The sequence below is a fragment of the Siniperca chuatsi genome, linkage group LG23 (genome assembly GCF_020085105.1).
Source record: "Siniperca chuatsi isolate FFG_IHB_CAS linkage group LG23, ASM2008510v1, whole genome shotgun sequence".
In the NCBI taxonomy this organism is placed as follows: Eukaryota; Metazoa; Chordata; class Actinopteri; order Centrarchiformes; family Sinipercidae; genus Siniperca; species Siniperca chuatsi.
The window spans coordinates 11,268,205-11,280,162 of NC_058064.1; the positions used below are offsets into that span (position 1 = coordinate 11,268,205).

General features: G+C 40.3%; 1 protein-coding gene across 5 annotated transcripts in view; it reads left to right on the top strand.

Annotated features, from left to right (window-relative positions):
• The window catches only part of wnt5b (wingless-type MMTV integration site family, member 5b), a 104,655-nt gene extending 92,697 nt beyond the window's left edge, over positions 1 to 11,958 (top strand). For all 5 annotated transcript variants that reach the window (XM_044186089.1, XM_044186090.1, XM_044186086.1 and 2 more), the window contains 3 exons: positions 3,943 to 4,235; positions 9,670 to 9,828; positions 9,950 to 11,958. In XM_044186089.1, coding sequence (XP_044042024.1) covers positions 3,943 to 4,235; positions 9,670 to 9,828; positions 9,950 to 10,249 — 752 coding nt within the window. In that variant the 3' untranslated portion in view covers positions 10,250 to 11,958. The remainder of the gene's footprint in view (positions 1 to 3,942; positions 4,236 to 9,669; positions 9,829 to 9,949) is intronic.

The window sequence follows — 11,958 nt, forward strand, 5'->3', positions numbered from 1 at the left end:
TAATTTTTCTGTTGTAAGACAATTGCATACAAACTGTGATGTTACAGAAGTTACTGTTAACTTTGTTTGGCAGGTAGCTTTCATGACCCTTGATCAAAACAGCATGAACTGTTCACGGCAACAGGTGTATTGTGTGATTGGCTCTTTTGAAATATAAAATAAGCAATGACAGAAAAAGTTGTAGGCGACATAAACAGGTTTGTTCTGAAAACCAAGCAGAGTATTCAGTCACGTTTGTCACAATCTATTAAACTGCATTCTTTACTAGATTTTCTTTACTTTGATTGGACTGTTATTATGATTCTTAACACAACAGATGTTTGGACAGGTTGTGCAGATCAGGGTGTTGAATGTTTGACAGAACAGGTCATTTGATACAGTGTATCATTGTTTACAAAGGAATATTAGTTGAACAGTAGCCCAAAATTGAATCTATAGCAGAGTATAGTGGGTTGGTAGAGACACTACTGGTCTAATGAACAGACAGGTCACGGCCTTGGGGTTAGGGTTAGGGCAAACACACTTTGTTTTTAACAAGGTCATGAAAAGATATGAAATTTAAAAAAACACTAAGTTAGCGCAACCATATAGCGTAAATACTGTTCAGTTAAACTGTGTCATGTACATTTTCTTAGTATGTGGGCACACCAATTTAAACGAACACACACCATAATATTCCCTATAATATTCCTAGAGAGACTTAGGGTATATAGTGTAGCTGTGATTCTCAACAGTGAGTTAAGTTACTGAGTAATTTTTTTTTTTTTAATCCGGCCAATTGTCATAATATTCCTGTAATAGACTTTTTGATTATGATGTCTTTTTTGTTGTGTTTTATTAATTTAGTAGCCTATGATTAACAATATTCAGACTCCATATGTGGTCTAAAGGTCCATCAGTTTCCTAGAGTGTTTGACTTATAGTCAATACAGAGTTTAAAGTATTCTTACTGAAGGGTACATTTGGTATTCTTCATAGCATTCATTAGTCTATGGGATTACAGTAGACATATACCCCAAGATTACTAAAATACTCTTTTTATTAGGCCTATATTAATTGATTTTGCCCTTAATATTACCGAGAGAAGTCGGTTTGCTTTGCTTGAGACCCACAGCCTGTGACTGTAAATGGAAATTGCACAGAATCTTTTGCCTGAAAGATTAAACCAACTCACTTGTCACTCCCACTTTACGCATGCGCAATGAGACATAACTTTCAGTCAAACCGTGAAGCGAGGCAGTTATCAACACGCATAAAAACTAGACATTTAAGGGCAAAAAAACGTGTCATCTATATGCAGGAATTTTAGTAAATATCCATCAGTAGCTCAGATCCTGGATCAGTATCATGTGCGTCTAATTCCCAGCAGGCGATGTGGGAAACCTCTCATCAACAAGTAAGTGTCAAATCCGCTGCGGGCAGTCAGACGAGGTGTTTGCTGCTCTTTCTCTGTCTCCGTCCCTCTCTGCCTGTCTCTCTATTGACAGTCAGTCTAACTCCAGGTTTATATGGAGGTGTTAGTCGGTCCATTGTCCCGCGGCTCCTCTTTTGAAATGCGCTGATGAGCTGACACCGAGCCGGCAGATCCGGACCTGCTATTTGAAGTCTGGGCTCCGCAGTCTCATAAACCTCTCTCTCTCTCTCTCTCTCTCTCTCTCTCTCTCTCTCTCTCTCTCTCTTTATCCTGCTGCATAATATATAAGCGCATCCTGACTGGGACGCTGCTCCTAAAACCTGAATGGAGAGCTTACACGCCTCAGCTCTGCATGCATACCTGCCTGTCTGGCTGGCCGGTGTTGATTCCTGAATATAGGCATCCTATAATATATTATGGACATGCTATAGGCCACAGATAACACAGCAAAGCACTTTAACTATTTACTGTAACGTTAGTAGTAGAATTCAGTAGTAGTAGTAGTAGTAGACACTATGTGGATAAATACGAGCAAATTAACCCCAACCCCTATAATGTTACAGCTGGAGTATTATTTATAGGTCTAAGACATATACCAGTATACCCCTAGTATAATAACATGCAGTAAAACATGCTTTGAGAAATAAATAAATAGGGATAAGTAGGATAAATAAATAAAAATGACAATATTTATTCATTTAGTTTAGTTTAGTTGAACATGAAGATAAACAGAAAAAGTATATTTGAATTTGCCTGAAAGGCTCATTTTCATCTGGTGTCCCTGGCCAGCACCCTAAAAATAAAATAAAACAAAATAATAGCCTTATATTTGAAACAAAATACCTTCTAGTATGATCAAAACATCACTAATCAGTAGAGGACCAAGGAGCAAGGATGTGAGGAAACGGTCGCTATAAAGTCGGTATTTAACATCAGCAGTTTAACAACATAACAGGAATATCATAGTGAAACAAAATAAATATCATTATGTATAAGCCACTAAACTCATCACTGAGTAGGGCAAACATCCATATGGAAGGAGGACATTTAAGAGAGAAATTTCACCCTATAAAAAGAAAAAACACAGAATTTTAAACTAATAAAACCTCGCTGTGGTCTTTGTAAATGTCTCCACCAGAAATCCTACGATGCTCTTTGTTGTTCACATGTAAATGTTCGGTTTCAGAGCACTTAACCTCCTACCTGTCAGGCCATCGTCTTTGTCCCTTTTTCTTTTAAATGGTTTGTGTATTAATGCAGTGAATAGACACGCAGGTTGTGTTGTGTATTCCACAGTGTAAAATGGTGTTAGCTGGTGTTAGTGTAGAGAGTCAGCAGAAATCATTACTATGTCCAGTTTGCTGAATGCTATGCATCAAAGCAACTACAAAGAGTAACAGTAGTCTGGTGAGAGTCGAGATGTTTTCCAATTGTTTATTTGTCCCTTGAAACTGATTTAGTCAGAATCCATAATCCAACTTTATAGTTCATCCCTTACATTAGAAGTATGTATCAGCATTTGACTTTCTTTCATTTGAAGTTTGTCCACTGACGTTAGCCCGGCTCCTCCCCTCCTACATGTGATCTGTTTAAAGGGTCAGTTCATCCAAATTTACAATCCCTTACCTCTAGTGTTCACCCATGAAGATAGTTTTAATTTGTTTTTCCAAGATTCGGGATGTCTATCTCTGAACAATACAATGAAGAGGATTTTTATTGGTGGCGCTCACTTCAATGAATAATTGCATTTAGCAGCAACATATCGTTCCTGAAAATGTGTAGCCTAATTTTTACTCTGAATAATCCACAGAACACATGGTCAACAGTTTTTATAGGGGCTATTTATTATGTAGAAAGTAGTTCCATTGAAAACCTTTGGCACAGAGTAACAGGAACATTGTTTTTAGAAGGACATGTTGCAGAAATGTAAAAAAAACAGGTCACATTAAACTGAAACTATCTGAATGCTACAGACCACTAGAGGTGAGTGAGAAAATAAATGTTTTTTAATCTGGATGAAGTCACCCTTTGACATTGGGGTTAACATTTGGGTTACGCCCAAAGGCGCCCAACTACATGGGAAAACTGATGTGTTTACTTCATTAAATGCTGCACATGTATTATGTATCACTGAGCTGGTATTTAAAGTTGTTGAGTTTAACCAGGTACAGAGGTAGAGCGTAAAATCACATCTATTGTCTATTGTTAGGTCAAGTGGGTGTGGGGCTGTTTTCTGTGTGTGTGTGTGTGTGTGTGTGTGTGTGTGTGTGTGTGTGTGTGTGTGTGTGTGTGTTGGGGGGGTTAATCTGAGCAGTTACCCATGTTTCCTGTCAGTGAACACACATTCACCACCTAAATAAAAAAAACACAATGGCAATCATGACAAAACGTAGCTTACTATGTGTGTATGTTAAGTGTTGTCTTAGAGCATCTAAGAGTTTTAACTATGAGTGAATATCCTGGTTTAAGTGTTACCTTAAGTGAAAAATTAAATGCTTAAATCTATCCTATTTTTTTCTCTCCATCAGGCTCCAGGGAAACAGCCTTTACTTACTCCATCAGCGCGGCTGGCGTGGTCAACGCCATCAGCCGGGCGTGCCGCGAGGGCGAGCTCTCCACCTGCGGTTGCAGCCGTTCCGCTCGACCCCGTGACCTGCCGCGCGATTGGCTGTGGGGTGGCTGCGGCGACAACGTGCATTACGGCTACCGATTTGCCCGGGAGTTCGTGGACGCCAGGGAGAGAGAGAAGAATTACCCGCGTGGTTCTACTGAGCATGCCCGAACACTGATGAACCTGCAGAATAATGAAGCAGGGAGACAGGTACTTTTATTCTTTGTCTTAAAAAAATAGAACTGACACTTTTTGTCAAAGATTCAGTATGAAACTTAGAGTTCTGGAAGTGAAACTTTAGCAAAGGAAATGTGTGTATCCGTGCCTCTTGACCCCATACTATATCTGTATATGTGTAAGGAATATGTGTGTGAGTGAAGGCCCCTGATTGACTGACCTGGCAGGATTTGTGAGTGTGTGTAAGTTATTTATTGGGAGGGTCCAAATGGTATAACTGCTAACGCCCTTGGAGTCTGGCTAGGTCGCCAGGTCAATGCACATTCCAGTGAAATAACACACACACACACACACACACACACATAAATGCAGCAACACAATGGACAATAACTTAATTGTGTGATGAGATTTCAGAGGTGAAACCTGCAAAAATTGTACAAGAAAACAAATAAGAAAATAAAAAAGAGATTGACGTGTGGACGGATGAGTAGATACAGTAAATGACGGATGAATGGATCTGGTATGTTTTGTCAAACTAGAAAACAACATAATAATGCTCTGGTTTCTGAGGTTTTTGGCCCACTGTGGTTGCCATACAGCAGTCCCAAACTTGATATTGGAGTTGTTTGGAAATGCTTTCAGGTTGGAAGAGCATTTCAAGAAATGCACTAAAAGAAACCTTTCACCTTCGACTGGGCTGTACGCACACACACACACACACTGACACACATACACACCTTCCTCGTAAAAGGTCCATTTGCCCATTCTGGTACACACTGGATCAGGAGAATGTGTTTATCTTAAGTTAGAGGAGCTTTGTTTAAGCTGCTTGCAAGACAAAGACGCTGTGTGTGTGTGTGTGTGTGTCCTTGTCTCTGCTCCATTTGATTTGTGTGAAAGACAGTGAGCCTGGTTTTGTGCATGTGTATCAGGGGTCAAAGGTGAGGGTCTGGAGAGGTTGTGTTTCTGGTGAGGGTCCCATTGGGGCTATAGGAGAGTGTATGAGAGAGACAGATCTACTGCTACAGCCTTGTATTAACACATACACACACACACACATACACACACACACACACACACACACACACACTTAGTTCCTCTGCCTTTCTGTAACATACACACTCTTTTGAATGACTTTTCCTCCTCTCTCTTGTTTGATCCCTGGCTTTCATTGTAGTCTGTCCATCGAAACGGAAGAGAGGAGAAGAGAGAGATGAAAAGGAGGAGAGCGAATGAGAGGAAGACAATTTCTCTCTTGCTCTTCGTCCCTTCTTTTCTCTTTTTTTCTGTCTTTCTTTCGTGGACACGCCGGTTTGTCCTAAGCAGGATTTATCTTGCTTGGTTGAACAAGGCAAACCGCAGGGCTTTTGTGGAGGTGACAGGGGCGTGCCGCTTGCTGTGTGTGTGTGTGTGTGTGTGTGTGTGTGTGTGTATGCTCAGCTTCATTTGATTTGTGTGGAAGGCGGACAACGTGGTCGTCTGCGTGTGTCTGTGTGTACAAGCGTCTGGAGACAGAGACGCAGGGTGAGGGATGGACCTCCGTCACACTCCCCCAACTCTCAAAGACCTACACACACACAAATATACACACATACACAGTCACCTAGGTCCACTGTCTCTGTTTCACACAAATCAAATGAGGCAGGGCCAATCACACAGAGACCAAATCAACTAGATGTGCATTCTCGGTCTAAAGACAACAACAGACCACTTTTGTGCCGCCTCTGCTCTGAAAACAGAAGTAAACTTTCACATTTATCCGTCAACCTGGGAATCACTTTGTTGTTTGCTGCAACAATGATCTTTTTGGTCACACATGTATTTTAAATTTTAATTTTAAAGAACACTGGGTTTCCAAAGATACCAAATGTGTTACGATGAATTACATGGAAATTGCACAAAACATACTGGATTTTTCTATTTGATGTAATACTATAGCTATTAATAATGATACAGACTGTTTATAAGGCTATGTATACACAGCGTGAAATACATTGTCTTTTTCTTTCAAAATAGTTAAAGGGATGTTTAAGAGAAACATCAATGCTCTCATGTAATGTTCAAAAATGGTCTTGTTAAAACGGTCTTTGATTTACAAGCAGAAGCAGTTCTTTATCAAAAAAATTTGTTTTAAGCAGCACTCCACAACACATTTTCTAGTGTTTATCTGCAATGCAGTCAGCTGACAAACTGCTATGTCCTGAGTTCAGAAATTTGTCGCAAAAGGTTGTGCAATCTGTACAGCATACAAACCCGTTCGCATAAGGAAAAATTCCCAAAAAAATGTTTGTGAGAAACCTCAGGGGGAGTAACAGAGGAGAGACATGCAATAGATGTTGTGCAAACAGAGTAGACAAATAACAATAGTAAAATTACAACATGTGTGATAGTAGAGCACTAGCTGGATAAATAAGGCAAACAACAAGTCACAAAATTACCTTAAAACAAAAGCTAAGATTTAACATAATAACAATATTTTGAATTGTAACAACAAGAAAATCAGGCAGGAAAACATGTCCCTCTTCTTGGATTTCTTTGCTCCTCATTCATTGCTTATCCTGTCACAAAGGGTGGGCTATTTTCTCTATTTCTGCCCCATTCTAGTACTAACTCTACACACACACACACACACACACACACACACACACACGGCTCCTAACCCCTAACCCTGTCTGAGCAGAACCTATTGTGCCTGACACAGAGACTGTTTCTCTACCACGGATGACTGATCGTGTGTGTGTGTGTGTGTGTGTGTGTGTGTGTGTGTGTGTGTGTGTGTGTGTGTGTGTGTGTGCTATCATCATGTCCAGTGTCAGTGCGCCCAGCAGGCATGAACCACCAAATAGCTCAGTATGATGCTGGACACACACAGACACATACATACTGTTTGATTTGACAGCATGAGGTTATTGGCTTGTAATAATAATAATAATTATAATGAGCTTATAATGAGCTGTTTCTATAGCACCATTCAAAGAATTTAGCTGAAATCAACGAATCAAGAAATGGACATGAACGAAATAACAACAGTAATAGCAGTAAAATAAAGATAGAAAAATAAAGTACAGAAAACAAGTCATCAAATAAAATACACTGAGAGAAAGGATAAGACTGCAAATGAAAAGACTTGTTGAAAGTTAAGTGAAATAGATCTGTTTTAGGCTGTCGCTCAAAATCTCCCACTGGTTTTTCTCCCTTCAAAATATTATCCACAGTTTGGGGCCATAGATAAAAAAAGAGTTGTATCCCTATTTTCTTATTACCGTGGTTCTGAACCTCTAATAAACCCCACAGTGGGGGATCTGAGGGAACATGAAGGCTCGTAAAACAACAAGGAGTCATAAAATATAAGGATTTCCTCCTGGTGTTGTATGCATGAAACTAATCCTTAACTCTTCTCTCACTGCAAACAGTAGAGAGAAATATTAAATACGTTCCTGAAAAACAGTTTAATCATTTCAAAAAGTTGCCCTTTTGTTTTCCATTTTAAGTCAACATTTTGTTAAATGTGAGAAAATATCATAAACAGAACCACAAACCCTCAAAACAAGCACCTTCACAAAATGTCATTGTCCTCTGCTTTCAGTGTCTGTCTGACGGGGTCACGGGGGTCGAATCACAGGATTGGAGGGTGCCGAGTGCTATGCCTGCTGGGTAGTAAAGTAGAGGAGAGGGGAGAAGAGGTGGGAGGTGGGAGGCGGGGGTCGGGTGTGTTTGGGATGCAGGGGTTAACAGAGGTGAGAAGGTAATGGAGATCAGGCAATGTGAGGAGACAGAGTGGTGGGTTTAATTTGCGTGAGGGAAAATTAAGAATCAGAAATAACTGATTCAGCAAGTACAGCGTGTTGATGTGTGTGATATGTCTCAGTGGCATTGGTGTGAACGCAAAACATAACACAATGCATGATTAGTGGCAGTACATGGTATGATTCATGTGTGTGTTGAGGAGGGGTGTGCTTTGTAACTTGTTTATTGAATGCTGCCTAACTGATGTGATGAAACTGAATGGGTGAAGGGCTCCCTCTAAAGTTCACTGCTGCTAGGACCATAAATCTTGTACTTCCTGTTCTGTTGTTTTTAACATATGTTAAAAATGTATAATTTATAAATATTTAAAATTTTAGACATTTAGCCAGTGCTCCTGTATAAAAGGATTTGAATGAGAGAAATTTGGGGCTCAGTCTCTCAAAAAAGTAGTAAATGGCAGATGAGTGGATCTATCCCGTGATCGCTATAGGACGATTTTACTGAAAGCTACTGACTTCAGCTAATAATATGTTATCATATAGTTTTCTCACACATATTCTTTAAAATGACTGCTTTCTATCTGGGAACACGGTGGGAAACTGGATTTACAATAGAGCCACATTTCCTCTGGTTAGTTGTAGCCCTTCTATTCTCAGACAGCTGTTTGTTTTACTTTGGTGGAGTAGTATTGAAAGCAGGGTCGGAGAACAGCGCATATGGAGCAAAAATCTTTTCTTTGTTTTTCTTTGCTGTGCATTTTTCCCTTTTGCTTATCAGATTATCTATTTTACAGCACATTTCAACAGGAGGGGGTTTTGCACCAGCAAGACAGAAAACCGGAGACAGGAATATTTCTAGATTTATTGCTGTATAAAGCTAATTTTGAAGAAAAGTCCCTCAGGAGGTGTAGCAGTGCATGGATAAGTGCACAGCTGGCACATGTGGATCTACATGTGGTGTCTCTCCTTTCAGCCATTATTCAATTTGTTTTCCTTCCATTTCATTTGGCAGCAGTAGCCTTAAAGAACTGAGCTGAGTGTGACCCAAAGCTCCACAGTGCATTAACTTACACTATATAAACTTAAGTGATAGAATATCCATCATCTGGATTTACCTTGATTTATCCAGGAGCAGTTTGTTGAGCACATTTATTCTGCATTACTTCACTAAGTAGTTGATGGGAGGGAGTGGTTACACGTGTTCACCACTAGATGGTAGCAGCGTAGCAGCAAATATAGCAGCTCTACAGCACAAAATACAAGTTTCAGACTTTGTATACCAGGAGTCTTAAACTACCGGCCTGCAGGTCAGACCCAGTCTGTAAGACAGTTTCATGAGAATTTATTTTAATGTCCAGTCCACGAATACATTTTTTATTTTTTCCCATTTTTATTTTTCTGCAGTCTTTTTACTTTACTATAATCATTTCATTTTCAAGGAAGTCAAAATCAGAGCAAAAAAAAGCTTTTTGTTTCAGCACCAAACTAAACCAAACACTTTCTAAACCAAAAAGCACGGTTGACTTGGAGCACAGACAGTTTTAAGAGAGATTGACAGTTGGTTATTTTTATGCAGAGTTTAATGTGACTATAGTATGACTATTTATGGTGGAAATTTATTGTGTTCTCCCTGTATAGATAAGATAGCGGTGAAATCAGGTCTAAGCAAACCAACCACATCTGTCTAACATCTCTAACGTCTTTTTCTTTCACTCCACTAGGCGGTCTATAACCTTGCAAATGTGGCCTGTAAGTGTCACGGCGTCTCAGGTTCCTGCAGTCTGAAGACCTGCTGGCTCCAGCTGGCCGACTTCAGACGCGTTGGAGAGTTCCTGAAGGAGAAATACGACAGTGCGGCTGCCATGCGTATTGGACGCAAGGTATTGAACTCGTAGCAGATGTGTGTCTCCTTCCTGGAGTGTCATGAACAAAACAATGAACAGAATTACCCTGTATAATAATCCTAAATCTTACACTAACTGACTCTCTCTCCACATCCAGGGCAAGCTGGAGCTGGTAGACAAGCGCTTCAACACCCCGACCCCGGAGGACCTGGTCTACATCGACCCCAGCCCTGACTACTGCCTCCGCAACGAAACCACGGGCTCACTGGGCACGCAGGGCCGCCTCTGCAACAAAACCTCGGAGGGCATGGACGGCTGCGAGCTCATGTGCTGCGGCAGAGGGTACGACCAGTTCAAGACCTACAAGCACGAGCGCTGCCACTGCAAGTTCCACTGGTGCTGCTACGTCAAGTGCAAACGCTGCACGACGCTCGTGGACCAGTTTGTGTGCAAATAGCACGCCGACAGATGATAGACGGATGTTAGGGTGAAAAAGGAGGAGAGGGAGAGAAGATAAAGAGGGAGGAGGTGACGGGATGATGGAGGGTGAATGATAGAATGGATTTTCAGGGTTTTGTTCAGGATAAGTTAAGACACACAAGTTCCATTTTCTGACCAGTTTCCTTCTCTCCTCCATTTATATCTTTTATCTGTTCATATTTCCTGCCTTTTCACATCAAGAGCAAACACTGCACAACAGCTATCTGGCCAATTATTTGTGATTTTTATTTTTGTCACCACTCCATCATCACTTTCTGCTGTCCTGTATAATATCCTGATCACAACCCTGAAGGAAGGAGGGATGGAAAGAAGGAAGGACAAACAAAATGGATGAACAAAGAAGGACATCAAGGATAAACAGACCTAGAAAGTGGAACAACTGGATCCTAAAAAGGGGACACATATGACTAGTGTGATAACAAAGATATGAGAAATGAAATAAATATATAATTAAATAATAAATAAACATACAACTCTAATTGTTATTTAAAGAGACTCGAACAAACCTACGGCACAGTTTGGACCCATAAAACTTTGTTCATGTGTTTGGGAATCCCACAAATCATCACAGTCCTTTTGGAGTTTGAAGCCATGTAGAGTGCTGAACGGTGTCACCATGTCTCTTTCAAAGAACGTTTTACCTTTAACCCTGCAAGAGTAATTCTAGCATATGTGAGTTGTGCTGACATTGCTCAAACACACTTGCAATATGTACAGAGAACACCAGAAATGCAGAAAAGTCCAGAGTGAAACAGACGGCTGAGAGCGAGTAGAAGAGGAATCACTTATTGGGGGTGCAATACAGAAAGAGGGTGAATGGAGGGAATAGAGAAAAAGGGGGAAAGTTAAATAAACTGGGGACTTTGGGTGATTATTTTGCAACACAATTCAGGAGACACTTTCACAAGCCACACAGCTGAATTTCCTGCAGTAGATTTCTGAATAAAAATGCAATAACGTGCATTAAAAACACTTAATCTTCAAGTCAAAAAGGACTAATGACTTACAGGACACACTCTGTCCTACTACTGCTGTTAGAGCAGATTTCCAGCACCTGTGAGCTGACAAGTGCGTCTGTGCAGGTTAATGAGGCTCGCCAGTTGCGGCCATCTTGACAACCGCTGCTGTTTAAACAAGCAGCTCCGGCACCATGACCTTCATCTGACAGTGAAGTGCGCAGAACCTCCATTAGTGAGATTAATGTGCTGTATCTGCCTAAATGAACCCGCACTAAGAGACACGTTCACTGTGAGTGGACCTGTTCATCTCGTGTTGTTATGCAACTTGTTAAGTCAACAAAAAGCCCTGTGGTGTCGAATTTTGGCAGTTTTGCCACCAATTTAACATTTTATAATACTGTTATACCATGATGTTTGCAATTTGTATGGGTTGGGTTGAGAATATTGTAAATGTATAATGTAATCAAATCGATAGACACAAACATGAAAAGGACAGAGTGGACAGAAGAGGACTGAACATGCTGTGGAAAAATGAATGTGTGAGCATGGAAAAACAGAGGACTGCAATTTATTGTGTGCTACTTTAAAAAAAGTAGTAGATCAGAAAAGAAGGTATATTTTATTATTGTTTTTCATTTTCTGTTTTCTATGTTTTATACATGAGTATTATTGTGTATTCTTTTGATAAACTAGTCTTCGACAATGA